Source organism: Chelonoidis abingdonii, chromosome 7 (assembly GCF_003597395.2).
Source record: "Chelonoidis abingdonii isolate Lonesome George chromosome 7, CheloAbing_2.0, whole genome shotgun sequence".
NCBI lineage: Eukaryota > Metazoa > Chordata > Testudines > Testudinidae > Chelonoidis > Chelonoidis abingdonii.
Window position 1 is genome coordinate 86,519,633 of NC_133775.1, and position 16,514 is coordinate 86,536,146.

The 16,514-nt window shown below is 37.8% G+C and overlaps 1 protein-coding gene across 2 annotated transcripts in view; it reads right to left on the reverse strand.

Moving 5' to 3' along the window:
• Window positions 1-811: 811 nt before the first annotated feature.
• GABRG2 (gamma-aminobutyric acid type A receptor subunit gamma2) overlaps window positions 812-16,514 on the reverse strand; it is a 94,508-nt gene continuing 78,805 nt past the window's right edge. Inside the window, exons 7-10 of one of the 2 annotated variants that reach the window (XM_075068085.1) lie at window positions 11,151-11,303; window positions 6,622-6,827; window positions 4,497-4,520; window positions 812-3,008 (exon numbers count right to left, since the gene is read on the reverse strand). In XM_075068085.1, coding sequence (XP_074924186.1) covers window positions 2,733-3,008; window positions 4,497-4,520; window positions 6,622-6,827; window positions 11,151-11,303 — 659 coding nt within the window. In that variant the 3' untranslated portion in view covers window positions 812-2,732. The remainder of the gene's footprint in view (window positions 3,009-4,496; window positions 4,521-6,621; window positions 6,828-11,150; window positions 11,304-16,514) is intronic. The other variant, XM_075068086.1, reaches the window with a different exon arrangement.

Consider the following 16,514-nt stretch of genomic DNA (forward strand, 5'->3'; position numbering starts at 1 on the left):
CTGCTCACTCTGAGCCAGATTCTGTTTCCCTTACTATTGCCTTATTTAGTCTATGAATAGTCCTAGTGAAACTAATCAGGTTTCTTGAGGAGTAAGTTCATACTCAGCCCATTTAAGGCTAGCAGGATCCTGGCAGTTAGGCGGCGTTTGAGAAGGTTGTTTTCTTTCCTTCCTGTAACTATACATGCTGAGATAAAGATACTCAAATCTCATGCTTCAGATTTAAGGTGGTTACCACAAAGTCCTGAAAGGGTATTTTCTTCACTTGTATCACTGTACACCCTTGAAGGCTTGATGCATTATTGAAATGGGAATGTATTAGCCTTTATTTAAAATATTTATTGTCTCCTACTGGAAAAAGGATGCCAGACTTGATAATAGTGAGTGATCTGTTCTGGTATAGTAAATCATAATAGTTTTATTTTGGTCAATATTTGGCCTGATTTGCTCCTGCCGTGCACCTTGTGTAGTCATACTTTCAGATGGAGACTCTAACTAGTATCCTTTTTCAGACCAATACATCCATTCCATTGGTTTTCAAGAGTGGGATGAACCTAAAGTGGTGATCTACTTGAAGGCCTTGATCCTGCAAACACTTCTTCAAAAGCTCATTTTCTCATTTTGAAGTCAAAGAGCCTATTCACATGCTTAAAGTTAAGCACATGTATAAATGCTTTCCGGATTGGGGGCTAAATCATTTTGTCACAATCTAGCCAACTTAAAAATAAAGCTGTTTCAAGAGCAAACTGTAATACTGTTCTAATATGCTTTAAACTACTTTTAACAAAGTAACCACAAGGATACTGTAGAGTGGAGTGCAGCAATTTTATTGAAAAAGTCCACTAGTGTGTGCAGTTCCTTTATTAAAAGGTTGTCAAATACATTGGACAAGGAACAATTGATGATCAAGAATTAGTTATACCTTTCTATAAATGTTTATTTCCAAAACTATACAAACAGTGGAAAACTGTCCTTATGTCTCCATACAGTCTATTAGTAATTGTGTAATAACATACATATACATCTCTCATTGCAAACTCCAAACCCATTTTTCTAGAGCTGACATTTTACATCTTTGACAATAAAAAAAAATGTCAGTAATATATACATATGCTTAACATTGCATAATTGAGCATCATACAGGTTCTGAAAACCACTGGCTAAATGAGTTTCAAGATTCACCCAGGTGGGCTAAATAGGTTTTAATACACATAAGCTATGCACATATGATTTATTAACAAAGACACTCTTCATTTCCTTTCATTGTTTCAAGGTTACCTGTAAAGTGTGTGCTAGCCAGGGTTAGAGTCTGTATTTTTGGAAAGGTACGCACAGAGCAAAAAGCAGCACTGACTAATACTGCTGTTCAAAAACATGAATGGGTGGTGAATGATAGGTGTGCACATAGTGCAAAGTATAATGAACCAAAATGAACCTGAACTTTGCCTAAAAAATAAATATTTGTTGTGGTTGCTAAGAATCAAAGCTGTTTCTAATCCTTCTGATTAATTCAAATTGATTGTGTATTATTAATATTATTTATTTATTAGTGTATTTATATTACTGTAGCACTTAGATGCTCTACTCATGGGCCAGGACTCTAGTGTGTTAGGTGCTGTGCAAACACACAACAAAAAGATGGTTTTTGCTCCAAGAGGCTTACAATCTATCTCCCCAAAATACCCTATGTGAGAAAAAGAATCGAAGTACAGGCTCAATATGGGAAAAGATTCACTAAAAATTAAAAGACCACAGATGATCTTGCAATGTATAATAATTGTAAATTCAGCTGAGATGTAACAATTTTATCATTGGAAAATGAGGGCTAAAACAGCAGCAAACACATACAGTTACTTTATAAACTAAGTATTCGATTGGTCATACAGATTGTTCTGTCTACATGTTAGTTGTTTCAGTCCTTAAGGCTTCCCTAAAGTCTTACATGAAAGTTTTGTTGTCTGCTTGAATCTTCCGTGCATGAGGGAGAGGGGCAAATCTTCCAGAAGGAAAAAAAAAAATATCCACATTTCAGTTACAGTAGCACAGCCAGAGACACAAAATAAAAGACAATACGTTATGGTTCCTTTGCTTCATTTATTTTGGCCAAAAGAGATGCATGCACTAGAGACTTTAAGTACTACAAGGTATTGAAATATTTACAGCATTGTACATGTGTTCTTAAAAGGATGGCATAGTGAAATGTCTATTTTTATTTGAGAGGGAAAGTTACTTTGCTAGCCTAGTAACATTTATTTAAAGTGAAAGGTGAAAGATGACTCTTCCAAAAAGAAAAGCCCACAGAGGACCAAGATATAGCATATTTATAGTAGATGCTAACAAACTGTACAATACTTTACCTTGAAATTCTAGCCTCAGTCACTCATGATTGAAATGACAATATCCAATCATTACTGAAAGTTGGCATGTTTCCCTCCCTTTTCCCCAACACTGCTCTGTTTGTTTCTATTCCAGCTGGTAGAGCTGCATGTTACCTGTTTTATTTTTTGTTTCAAATCACTTAAACATATTGAACGGAATCCTTTAAATCACAATAATTATATGATAGTTTTAGATGAACAATATGATATGGTTGATATTTACTGGGTTATGGCACTAGAGAATTCAGACCACTATAAAGCGTGTCATAAATACCTTAAGTGGACTTCAAAAGGAAACCATCTCTATAAGAAATTCAGTGAGTAAGGCTCATATCACCTATTTCCTTTCTGATTTTAAAGGTAAAGGTAGGATACCCAGTACACCAGGTTAAACAAACAGAAGGCAGTTGGAAAGAAGATGCGGGCATAGGAGTCCATTTTGGCAACGCGGATGTGTATTCTTCCATGTCGCCATGCCCCTGTTCGGCAATCCTCAAAGCAGCAGAAAAAGCTGGCACAGTCTTTGCCATCGAGACACTCATATCCATACTCTTCATCCCTTTCTTGGAGGTGGGTGGCATTGTTCATTTGAATAGTAGCTGATCTTGGACGGATATCAATTGTAGGTGCCTGTGATGAATGAGGGACAAAATATGGGAGCAGGAAGAAAGAGATTGTTACAATCTTCATAACAAAACTTGATTTAGACTAATGGTCAGTCTATACAAATAGGAGTAAATAGGGATAAACAGGGACTTGCTAAAGAACAAGGAGCTCTAATACTAAATCCTTAATTTTAAATTATTAAAAGAACATTTGCATATATATAGCTTAAATTCTGAGATACACAACGCAGATTAATATTACAGACTAATAAATATGAGTAGGTAGGTTTAGTGCCAAATAAATTAAACTTTAGAGGTTAAAGGAAACATTCAGGAATGCAAGTTAATGGCCATTTGGATTGCTTTTGCCTTTTATATTTTAAGTAGTTCCATGATATATGAAGACAATTATTGGTGTTGCACATGAACGGAACTGCAGTAATCAACTGGAAATGCAGGATTTTCTTTAATAAAAGTAAGTCCATGCTTAGGCACTGGCAAATATCTGTAATTTGCTGAAAAGAGCAAAGAGAATGTTAACTCGTTCTTCTGAATCAAGAGGTTTGAACAGTCTCCAAAAGTTTGCTTTTATTAATCCATACAGCTCAGCTTCTACCATTGTTCACCATCTAGAAGCCTCTACATGTCCAACACTATATACAGTAGTTGTACATGTATGTACATTTGCTATAACTTGAATTAATTAGGCATTTCCAACTATTTTGAGCAATTGGTGAACATAGCATTGCATAATGCATGCCACCCAAACTTTTGGCTGACACCTGGCCAATTTTTTTTATGATTCTAGAAAATTATCACAGATCAATTTCCACAGAATATGTCAATTCTATTCGCTTCCGTTTAGACCTTAATTATTTCCCCTGGAACTTAATCTCTGCATTTCTGAATGAAGATCAGAGTCAGATGTAGTATACAGCTATCTATATTTGCTATTTTGGATAACAACAGCATGTGGATCCAGTGACAGTATTAGAAAATGTATGCATTTAAAACCCTTTCAAAACTCTGACATTAGGCATAAGAACACCATGGGGTAATTAATGATGGCAGTGAATTTTGAACAGCTCATCATTAGAAGAGATTTTGGTTTTGTTTATTTGAATTAGATCACAAATGTTAAAAGTGGTCAGAGTTGAATTCTAAAAGGGTGCATTACTGGTGCTCAGTGTGGCTGGTGGTATTGGATCCCATGGGTAATTGATAAAGAGAGCAATACAGATGCTTTAAACACATGAGGCTCTCTTAACTCATGTGATCCAAAAATGCTGGGCTTTCTTGAACTTCAAGTTCAAAACCATAAGTGAGTCAGGGTTCAGGCTGCTGAATCAACTCTACAAATTTGTTTGGAAATCTGTAGCCATTCTACTTATTTAGGATGTTGCGCTGAGTAGAATGCTCAAATATCTAATTAAAAAGCAATAATTTCATTTAAGCTCTAATAGTTAAATTCAGCAGTCGCATGCAGTAAATTTCCATTCCAAAAACTTTATACCTTGAAGGAAAACATCCGAAGAAGCTTTTGTTTTGTAGACAGAAAAAAGAATCAGAATTTTTAAAATAAAGAAAGAAACAAGAGGAAGAAAGAGACAAAAATAATATAAATTAAAAATACTTTTTAAAAATGTAGTAAGTAAAAAAATAAGTAAATTATAAACAGGAAAGGGGGACAGCCTTTTAAATAAGAAACTCTGTTATAATACAGATAAGAAAATATTTCTCTCGTCTCAGTAATGTGTAATTAAAGTGGACAAAGCCACAAAATAGGGAACCTGGTTTCAATCTTTCCATTGTTCAGAGGAATTAAGAGCTGTCATTTGGGTCATCCCATTTTAAAATCAGAGGCTAACTGCAAAGTTTGGATTTATATTTGGGGCCAAAGTCTCTGCTACTGGAAATTGGCCCTTCAACTCTCCGCCCTAATGTTCAGGGTTTCTTTGAGCCTTGATTTAACATCAGGCCCATCCCTTCTTCTGATCTGAGGAAAGAAAATCTAATCTTCTATTGGATTGTAGAAAACAGTTGTAAATGTCCCCAGGTGCCCACAAACCTTTACTGTTTACATGACTTCTTCATTTGGTTAAATATCCAGTACAAACAAATTCACATTTTGTTTTGTTCTTTTTGGTAAATCAGCAGATCATCGACAAGCTTTTAAGGAATGAAGTGATAACAAAATTATTTAGAATAAGATAAAACTGTGCATTTCAGTGACAAAATATGTTAAACTTTATTTGCTCTCCTGTGTATTTGCTCTCCTATGCACTATAAGCGCCTAAAGGATTTAGAGTAGCAGCGTGTTAGTCTGTATCCACAAAAAGAACAGGAGTACTTGTAGCACCTTAGAGACTAACGAATTTATTTGAGCATAAGCTTTCGTGGGCTCCATACGTCCAACGAAGTGGGCTGTAGCCCATGAAAGCTTATGCTCAAATAAATTTGTTAGTCTCTAAGGTGCCACAAGTACTCCTGTTCTTTTTTCTAAAGGATTTAGGCACTCAAGTCCAATTGACTTAGATACATTTGAAAGTGTCCCTTAGGTACATTTGAAAATCTCCACTGGTGTACTCCATGTACTGTGAGTGTGTGTAGAGGGAAGGCAGAGGAGAAACTTCAAATGCATTTTCTTTCTTTTTATATTTTGTCTCTTTTGGTTCCCTCCCTCCTCCACACACTTAGATTCTGTTGCTCTAGAAGAACAGAGTTTTGCTTCAGCATAGAAGGGTAAGATGCTAACCTCACTGAAACCAAATAGTCTGCAAATACTTCACTGACAACAGGCGATTTCTAATAGCCTTCACTGCAGCTGTTATAAAGACTGTTATCATATACTTGTTACTGCTAGCAGGTAATGCTACAAGTGTTAATAGAATCACATTCTGGGGTAAAAAATAAAAAAAGAGATTCAGGAGAGAAGGTACAGTAAAGAAAATAAAACAAGGAAAGAATGGAAAGGATAGAGAGACAGGGATTTGCAAGAAATACATTTTGTGCTTTGAAAATAAAAATTAAACACTCAAGTGCTCTGTATTCTTCGCTTTGCCTTTGTCATTCCCCAAGAAATAATGGCACATAAACAGGTATTTTTTCCCTACATGAATCAATCTAATGGAGAAAATTCCCATTGTGACCAGAAGTTTTGATAATCATGCAAGAAGATGGGGACAGCAATAAAAAGTAGAATAGCTGAATTTTTAAATCTGTCATGTGCAGTAAAGAAAAGAGAATCATTTCAGCGTACAAACAGGATGTCATCATATAGGGTCACAAGATACAGGCAGAGCTAAGACAGAGAAGGTGATTCTCATATCAGTGACTCTATTTACCATAACACAAAGGCATGGTTTTGGTAATGGTTGTATCTTTCAGAACACTTTGGTTAGATGAAGCCTGCCACTAAGAAATCAATCTCTAGGCTCCCAGACAACTGTAATATATCAGCTATTCATTGCCCATGGTTGACTGAGTTTGCATTCCCATTTACGTCTGTGAACGGTTTACAGCTATAGCACAGTATAACGAAAAGACCAACACAAAGTAGGATTTAAATGCTCTCTCAGAAAACATAATTGAGATTTACATAGGGAAGTTTTCAGTCTTGATAGTAAAACGATACATACTGGGTTTTTCTTCTTTTTGTCTTTATCCTTGCTTGGCTTTCTGTTGCTGACAAAGTAGTGCAGGGTCCCATACTCCACCAGTGCAGAAAAAACAAAAATAAAACAAACTGACACAAAAAGATCCATTGCTGTCACATAAGAGACCTTGGGAAGAGATTTACGAGCAATTGTACTGAGGGTGGTCATTGTCAGGACAGTTGTAATACCTGGTAAGGAGACAGAATTGAACAAAAGAAATGTTACTATTTAAGGTGACAAAGTAATTCTGTCACTTGCCACATGCTGACTGGTTTTGAAGGATGCCCTGGAGTCCTGACATACAGCAAGAGTGTTAAAAAGGAGCATGCTAAGCACTGAGGGACCGGTGTATTCAGTGAGAGACTCCAGGCAGTCAAAGGAAATACAAATTACCACGCATTGTTTCCAATGGGACTCCCATGCTGTAGCACCTGAAGAATATTAGGAAAAAAGATAACTTTTCAGCAGAGGTATACAAACTCAGCTGGGAAAAAAAGATCAACCTCAATAACTTTGTCCTTCCTTAGAACTGAACTTTTTGAAGGTTCTTTATTGTTGAAATAAGTTTCCTTCATTTTCAGTTTCTGGGCAGTGCTGAAATACCCAAGGAAAAGTATTTGCAGCTGTGACAAGAGGTGGAAATGCCTAAAATCTCTCAAGGAAGTATTATGAAAAAAAAAAGTGGGCAAAAAAAAGAGAGCTAGAATCTTAAATGTCAACAAAAAGCCAAGACCTATATTTAACATCTCATATGAATATCTCATATGAATGAGTTTGATGTTCATTAAATAAAGGATTAAGGATGCAATCCAAAGCCCATTGATAGTGGAAAAACTCCCTGCTGATTTCATTGGGATTTTCCTCTGTTCTTCATAGCAGTCAAATATGTGGGGAAACTTGCACCTCACTATCCACACTATAATTCTGACAATTCACCTTAATTGTAACTAATCCACTGTTTGTGGGACTATCCTATTATTTTAAAGTTTTGGATGCAAAAATCAGAATTTCTATAGGGCCTAATCCAGAGACTCCCAGAGACTATAATGGGCTTTGGATCAAGCCCATAAAGATTTAACAGAAAAAACCCCACAATTTAATCCCAATGTGTGCTTTTAAGGATTGAAAAAAAAATGGAGAAATTACCATTTTTCCCTAATTACAAAACCCCTAATTATAATAATAATAAATGTCAGCTTGAGCTTTCACACCTGCCTACATTCTTATATTTTGAGTTTACATTATGAATACCTATATACTTTTGAGTACAGAAAACTGCTCATCCACACACAGGAATTGAAAGCCAACACTGATTACCAAATAGAGACTGAACTTGTATGTATGTGAAGTGACTTCTCCTGTATAATGTTGAAGGTGAACATCACTGATGGTTTCCCACAGTTAAAATAGTCCCAAAACCCACATACAAAATGACAGAAACTCTGCTGACCCTTGTATGACACTAAAAACATCGGTATTCACACCCTTCACACGACTGAAATAATCTTTGTACAAAATATGTCTTGTAAGGTATCATAAGAAAACTAAGAACTCACAGATCATTAATATTCTTCTGTGATGTATGTTTGTGGGGGTATTAAGAGTTCTGGATGTAGGTATGCTAGAATTATGACTAAAGTGTGTAATCCTGGAAGGTCAGGGGGAGTTAAACAGATTTATGTCCAATTTTTGATATATTTGTTTTGTTTTGTAAAAACAAATCAAAACACAACTCTGTGCTGTGTTTAATTGGAAGGGTGTACTTACTACAGGTAAGTTAATAAGTTGTGATGTGCTTTTGGATCATTAGAGGAAAAAATTAACCTTATTATTTCTCTGAACTGTCCCAGTGAGGGCCGGACATTGCAGAGAACATAGTTCTGGGAAAATCTGGGACTGGGAGTGTGCTGGTTGTAACCAAAGTGGGTAGAAGTCAGATTGGGGCTGCAGACAGGCTGCTGTAGTCAGAGCTGTTGAACCAGGCCTATATAGCATATGGACATTAGGGGCATGATCTGCATGTTGGTAGGTTGGCTAAGCACAAAGCATTGTAAAGCACCTAGGGCTGCAAGGCAAGTAGTGACACAATCCCTCACTGGTCTGGGTTGTCCCACTCCCACCCTTGAACCCCATCACACCCTTTGGTAGGGAATGACTGGCACAAAGCCAAGATCCAGCACATTTGCAACAGGGAGTTTCCTTCCAACATAGGAATTCTCTGCTGCCAATTTGTGGTCAATTTCGAGTCCCTTTAAGCCTCCTGAGGGGTGCAAACAGGCCAGATTTCAAGAGAGAATCCGGTCCATGCTGTACATCTCAAAAATAATTGAATTCACTTACTGATCTTGTACACATATAACATTATTTTAAAATGCTCTGTCCTGCAAGTCCTTGATAATCCAGTTCTGAGTCTCCATTGGAAAGAGCTTTACAATAGTGTTGGCTAACTTGTATTGTGTTTTTGTGCAGAACTGAAAATTAGGCTGGCAAATCTAAAGACATTTTTACTTATCAGGACTCAAATCCAGGTCTCTGAAAGTGAAAATTGGGTGGCCTTAATTTTATCATCTAGACACACAATTCTACTTTGCATTTTTAGTGCCATCAACTGTTTCTCAGAAACAAGTTATATTTGTCCTACTCTTAGTTTGTCAATCGACCAATTCATGTAGAAATTGCTAATTGTAACTAATTGCATGTGAGACTTTTGGGACAACATATGATAGGAACTCTGACAACATCTCAAAATTCATTTGATTTATAGTTGAGAGGACTCTGTTCCTGTGAAGTTTCCCTCCTAACTTTTGCCAGACCCAAAGGTTTGGAGATTCTTAGAAGGATGGTTTGAATTTTGGGGGTGTTTACTTGAAAGAAACCCAGACTTGGGCCTTTTGAAGTTTGTCCATCACTAGTGTAAAGTCATGTGATAAAAACTGCCATGAAATATTCCAGTTACATTTCAGAAATGCACATATTCACATGTCTACCTTCAGTGTCCCATTCTGTAGGTGAAGTAAACCCCATGGATGAAGTTCATCCTTCAGGGAAACTTACAAAGCATAGACAGACCACTGCAAGGGCACAGAATGCTGCTGAAATCAATGGAGCAGGCTGGCTGTGCATTGTAAATTGCAGGATCAGAGCCTTAAAGTCTAACTTAAGATCTTCAAATAAGTCTTATGTGGTGTATAGGCCTTGTGTGTGCCATCTGCGCAAGGCTTCCTGAAGATGGGTGATGTTCAGAGACAATAACTTTGACAACAGCTGGATATTTTTTGTGGGAGCAGGGGACCAGGAGAGGTCACACAGTAAACAGTCATGTATTAAAACACAATCATACAGAAGTAAGTATGGAATTAAAATACAAACAACTGAGATACCAAAACATGGTGAACAATAACTCTTTAGATACAGATGAAAACAAATCTTATAACTAAACACCACCACTTCTTAACAGAGGTAAAAGAACAGCTGATTGTTGGTGCTTTTGAGACATACGTATGAGATTTGGTAAAAAGAAAGATTGTCCAGATAGCAAGATAATAAAAATAGGTTTTATCCTTTAGGGAAATAAATTTCTCTCATGCATGGAAGTCCTTTACTGAACCAGATGTTCACACAGGGAAACTGGGAATTAGTCTATTGTGCAGCTATCAAAAGAAAAAGGATGGAATCAATTTTTCTAGTGTGAACATCACATCTTTTTCCAATAATCCATTGTTTCTGCTACCATTTAAAAAAAAATAATAGTGGGATACACAGACTTGTAAAATGTTAAACTACATGACATGCTGCCCAACACACTTATAACTGTTTTTTTTAAGGATATTCTTATTAAGCAGGCAAAGGAGGGTAAATATCTATTTTCTTCATGAATATACAGGCACTATGATGGCTAGTACAGATGTGACGGGAGATCTTGCAGCACCCTTAGAGACACCACAGTAGAGAAAGCTTAGGACTTCACACATGATACATATCCCTGTGCCATGCACGTACCTTTGTTCACCTTTGTTCATGGTATTTCATGGGTAACTGGCCAGATTAACTCTTCCTTGGCATTGACTACATGCATAGCATTGGATGTTTTTGTGTAAATGCCAAGCTGCTCAAATATCAGAAAAGTGTTCCCCAACATCTTTATGGCAAAAAAAGGATGAATTTCCAACTAGCTCTTCAAAAAATGCAAGGTCTTGAGTATATAACGGAATCAGGTGCTCCTGAAACTCACTGCAGTGCAGGTTTCCACTGCAATTACTTGAAGTATGCAATCCCATTGCAGGACTCAATATAGTAAAAGGAGGATGGGAAAGAGATGCAAATATTGCTTGACTCATGTTATACCTTGACAAGTAACATAAATTCCAGTTGCCATCTAAGTGACAAATGGAACTCTTTTGCATGTGATACACAGGGAACTATACTAGACCTGCAGCCAGATGCTCCTCTATACTGGGGCTCTCGTAGATACATAGATCATAACATACATGCTGGAAGACATGGCAACTCACCCAGAGATGTTCTGGCGGGAACTGCATCCTTGTTAATCCAGAAAGAGACCCAGGACAGCACTACAATGAGTGTGCAGGGAATGTAGGTCTGAATAGTGAAATAACCCATTCTTCTGCTCAGGTCAAAGTAAACTGACATGACTACGTAGTCCCCTGTAAAACAAAGATATACATAGAATTGCATTTAAAAAACCTTTTAGATTTACCATCTGTTACCTAGGTATATACATACTGAGTTGTGATCAGCATGTTTGGATAGGCACAGGCACACACATATATTCTGTAGAGCTGTGTAAACTTGGCTGAGTTTGATTTCCTGCTGTTCTTTATTAAATGAACCCTGCTTACTTCCATGTTAGGAAAGGAAACATCCCCCATGGCCCCACATGTATGATGTACTCCAACCTTCAAGAGGAACAACTGTTTACACAGCACAAGGTGCTCCCTCCCCCACTGTCTTATTCCCCTCAACCTGCTCTCCTTTCAGCTGGATTTATTGACCAATTTGCAAATCCTTAGCATAGTGCTCCATGTATCCTAGCACCTGTCTCACTAGTGGTACAGCATGTCTCCAACACTGTAGTCTGCTGATCAAAGTGTTCAAGCTCTCAGTTGTGCTTCAGAGTGCTTTTCACACCTATACTGGGAAATCCTTGGTCCAAAAGAGTTGGTGGGAGAAGATGGCCTCAAGCCCACCAAAGGCTCCATTCCAATTTGCGGAAGTCTCTGTTAAAGAGAAGCCCCAGACTAGAATAGCAGGAAGGATTGTAAATCTATGTTGAGGTACATTTGCAGAGCTGTAGGAGGGAGGGTTGACCAAAACTTACTCTTGCTCAAGTCAGCATAGTTAGTTCTTCATTTTGAATACAAAATTTACAGGCATATTAAAATTAAAAACCCGTACTTAATCTTCACTGGAATAATCCCTAATAAACTCTAAAGATGAAAGAGTTTAGAAGTAGCCTTTCCAGGACCAGTGCTTTTTCCAACAGAAATGTCTCCACCCTAGCCATTCCTCACTGTCCATACTAACCATATTGACTATTACTGTTATTATAGTCTTTATCAACTAAAGCAAAAGAAACCTCCTTACCACCATTAGAATACTGACAAACTAATATAATAGATATCTGGTATATACTGAGGAGTCTGAGCTAAATGCTAAGGGTCTGTTTTTATTACTTTACCCTAATTCTCATATCATTTCATGGACAGGTAAAGTTAAATATTTAAAACATACATGGTTAAAGAGAGCTATAAAATCAAAACCCATACAATTGCAATATCAATGATTCTTATCTCCTGTGATTCTAATTGGCCACTTTGTGAAAGATAGTTTTTTTTGTCAATTTGAATTTCTGTATTGATTCACTTTAACGTCTGCTGTTAACAGCCCTGGCATATTTAAAATGGGTTATCTCTCTGCCATGCTATGGTAGAGATTACACTATGTATTAGCTGCTGTATTTCAAAGGAAACATCCTTTAAGAGGAAGCTCTTTTCATGTTTAAAGAGTTTTTGTTGTTGTTGTTGTTGTTGTTCTGTTTTTTTAAAATGAGGCTAAAATCAGCAGAGGAACAAGAGGTAAAACAAAGACCAAAAAGTCTGACCAGGAACGGATACAAAACACTGGTTCATGGTAGAACTAACAGAAAACAGGTTTTCAATGTGCCTAGATAACTCATCAGAATATTAGAATCCAAAGTCACAGCCAAGGACATACATAGATTGTAGACTCTATGAATGTTAAAAACTGTATTTATATTATATAAAATTACAACAGTCCACTGCAGGGTTTCTTGCTCCTTTCTCTGAAATTGCTGGTCTTGAGCCAGTATGTTGGAATGGATGGACTGGTATGTAACTAATTGTTAACCCCACATTTTATCCTAGTTTAGGACTGATCTCTTTTGGCCCAGAGCTCCAGAACCTGTAGCACTCTCAGCTCCAAGCACTTTTTACTCATAAGAATAGGAAATGGCATGGCTAACTCATTCCAATACTGTTTTTGTTGTTGTTGTTGTTTTTTGTAGGCCTTCTAGGACAAAATCCAGACCTCAGAATCCACCCTGACAGGATGGGCAGATTAACTTCACCTACCCAGGTAGCAGAACTTCTGTGAAGTCCCTGTGAAAAGCATATTCAATAGGACTTTTTTGCAACATGCCCCCGACTCCCACAGCTTGCCTCAGCTTACAGGGTGGGGAAAAAAAGAATAAATGGAGATATACATACCTACCTCTTAGAACTTGAAAGGTCATGGAGTCCAGCCCCCTGCCTTCACTAGCAGGACCAAGTACTAATTTTTACCCCAGATCCCTAAGTGGCCCCCTCAAGGATTAAACTCACAACCCTGAGTTTAGCAGACCAAGGCTCAAACCACTGAGCTATCCTGACAGGAGAATGTACTGTTATCTATATTTCCCCACCTTGTCCAGGTCCTGCTCTGTGTGAGACCCCTATACAGCCATCCACATCCAGTCTTTGATTGTGGTACTACTGTCTGGGAGCTATGAGGCAGGGGCTTTGTTTGTTCCTTAAGGCAAATATAAAGTATTAAGTATTATTAAGTATTATTATTATTATTTTATTATATGGTACATTTAATGGACACATTTTCTTATTTAATTAAAAAATTAATAAAATTATGTCATTCCTCCATCCTCTTCTCCCCTACCCCTCAAAAAAGTATATAAGGAAACTCTCAAGAAGTTAATAAACTAGTTAAGGTCTTGACCCACTTAGCACCATTTAAACATACCTTGGATTCTCACTCTGATGTCAACAGCTCTTCTTTATGAACAATTTATTTCCATGGAAATGTGAGTTCCCTTTCATCTGGCACTTGCTATACATACTAGGGACACTCCAGAGCAGGGGTGGCCAGCCTGTGGCTCCGGAGACATATGCAGCTCTTTAGAAGTTAATATGAGGCTCTTTGTATAGGCACTGACTCCGGGGCTGGAGCTATGGGTGCCAACTCTTCAGTGTGCGGGGGATGCTCACTGCTCAACCCATGGCTCAGCCACAGGCCCTGCCCCCACTCACCCCTTCCCATACCCTCCTCTGAACCTGCTGTGCCGTCTCCCCCTCACCCCCCGAGCCTCCTGAATGCCATGAAACAGCTGATCAGGAGGTGCGGGGAGGGATGATGAGGCATTGATCGGTGTGGCTGCCGGTGGGTGGGAGGCGCTGGGAGGTGGGGGAGCTGATGGGGGGCTGCTGACGTATTACTGTGGCTCTTTGGCAATGTACATTGGTAAATTCTGGCTCCTTCTCAGGCTCAGGCTGGCCACCACTGCTCCAGGTGCTAATGTTTTCTATTTAATTTATCAAGAGTTTTTAGTCCTTTTCCTGCTGCTGGATTCCTGAATTGGAAATGTTGGTAAATGACACATTTCGGTAAACATGTTCCCTTGAATCAGACACTGATCTAAGCTTTTAGATTTTGTTCCTCCTTCACAAACACCTTTTGTTCTTTCCTGCACTTAAGACCTGCCTAAGGAACTTGGTTAGTGCCTCTGAATGCATCAGCTTGTGGCAACATCTGCATAGTTCCCAGGTCTCACTGCCAAGGTCTGGGCGAGGTTGGGGGGAAAGGTCCTTGGGGACTGAAGCAGCTGCACTCATAAGGGTAAAATGCGAGCTAAAGTCAATGGGAATTCTGCTGAAGAAGTGCTACCAGACTACATCTCCAGTGGTAAAGAGTGTTTATATCTGTGCAGCTGCTTTGCAGTGCTTGTGGGGAGTTGATGATGAAGGACTGTCTACCACTCAGGGCACTAGATTAGCATTCAGAAAAGCTGGGTTCAATTCCTGGCTCAGCTACAGATTTCTTGTAGAAAATGCTGGCCCTGTTGAAGTCAAGGTGAGTTTTGCCATTGGCTTCAATAGGACCAGGATTCCACCCTTTTAAGTGAAACCCACTTACTCTAATCTATATTGCCTCTGTTGCCTATTTGTAAAATGAGGATAATACTTCCCTAACTCACAGTGGTGTTGTGAAGATGAAATCCATTAATGATCACACACTACAGTTAGTGGCGATGGTTTATAGAAGTAGCTAGTTAGGGAGACCCTCTGCTGTATATTTATACAGAAACAAGCTTTGTGACATACAGACAATGAAGTGTTCTTTACACTGTAAAGATATCAGTAGTATCAAGGATCACTTGTAATAGCAGACACTGTGACCCCACACTGGGAAAGTGCTCTGTCTGAGATGATAGGCTTGTTGTGCCTCTCACACCATTTTCACACTAATATATCACTCTATTGACTCTGGAGTTATTCTTTATTTCCACATGTGTAAAAGTGTGAGAGGAAGACCATGCAAAGTATCATAGCGATCAAAATAATTTCAACACTTCATCAAAAATCCCACCTGACTCCCAGCCCAGTGTTCTACCCATTATATTCCATATATAATTCCATAAATTAAATATATATTTGCCTAATTTTTCTTGAACAAGTAGTGACATTGTACATACTGATAAAGAGAGCCCAAACTGTGCAAACATATACATTGCAACTAAAATATTTCTCAGTGAAAACTCTGGAATAATTGGTCCCATAGCATGAAAAAGAAAATAACTGTTCACTTTCAGACTATGAAAGAAGATAGCCTATCTTATGCTAACTATATTTATAAGCAGTTTCTTGATGGATATTTATTGGCAGTTGTTAAAAGCCGGGATGCAGTCATTTGGGATATTGCTAATACAACCATATTTGCACCCATCTATGAACATTCGACAACATATCTTACAAACATACCAAATGCTAATTCACTTCAATTATTTTAATAAGTAGCTCTCAGATTTCAGGCAATAAAATTATGCTTGCCTTTTGTTTAACCCTCGATCCAAAGTGCAGGCTAATTACATATCTGCGTTGAAAGTGTAGTCAAAGGTAACAATAAAATATTCTTTCTATGCAGCTTCTTTCAGAGTACTATATTATTGTGACACTATAAGGGCTATTAATTAGCCTTCCTCACTGCTAGCTATACATTGTATCTCCATTTCAGAAGAAATTCTTCAAATTCTACCTGTAAACTTCCCTTTGACAATTGTCTCATTTTCCATCAAGTATATGTTTGACTTTATTTTTAAATTTCCAAAGCACACCTGGAAGATCCTCTCTCAGCACAGGTGTATGATATGAAAAATAATTGCACAACTTGCAGATATTCCAGCTATCCAGATTTCCAACGTTTCTCTCCCCACACCCCTTTTACTTGCAACTGAAGCCAAAAGAAAAAATAAACATGATTTAAAAGTATGGAAACATGGAGACATAGATAGGAATAACATTTTTTATTTCAAATTAAAAAGAACAAAAGAATGTATGATTTAGAACGTG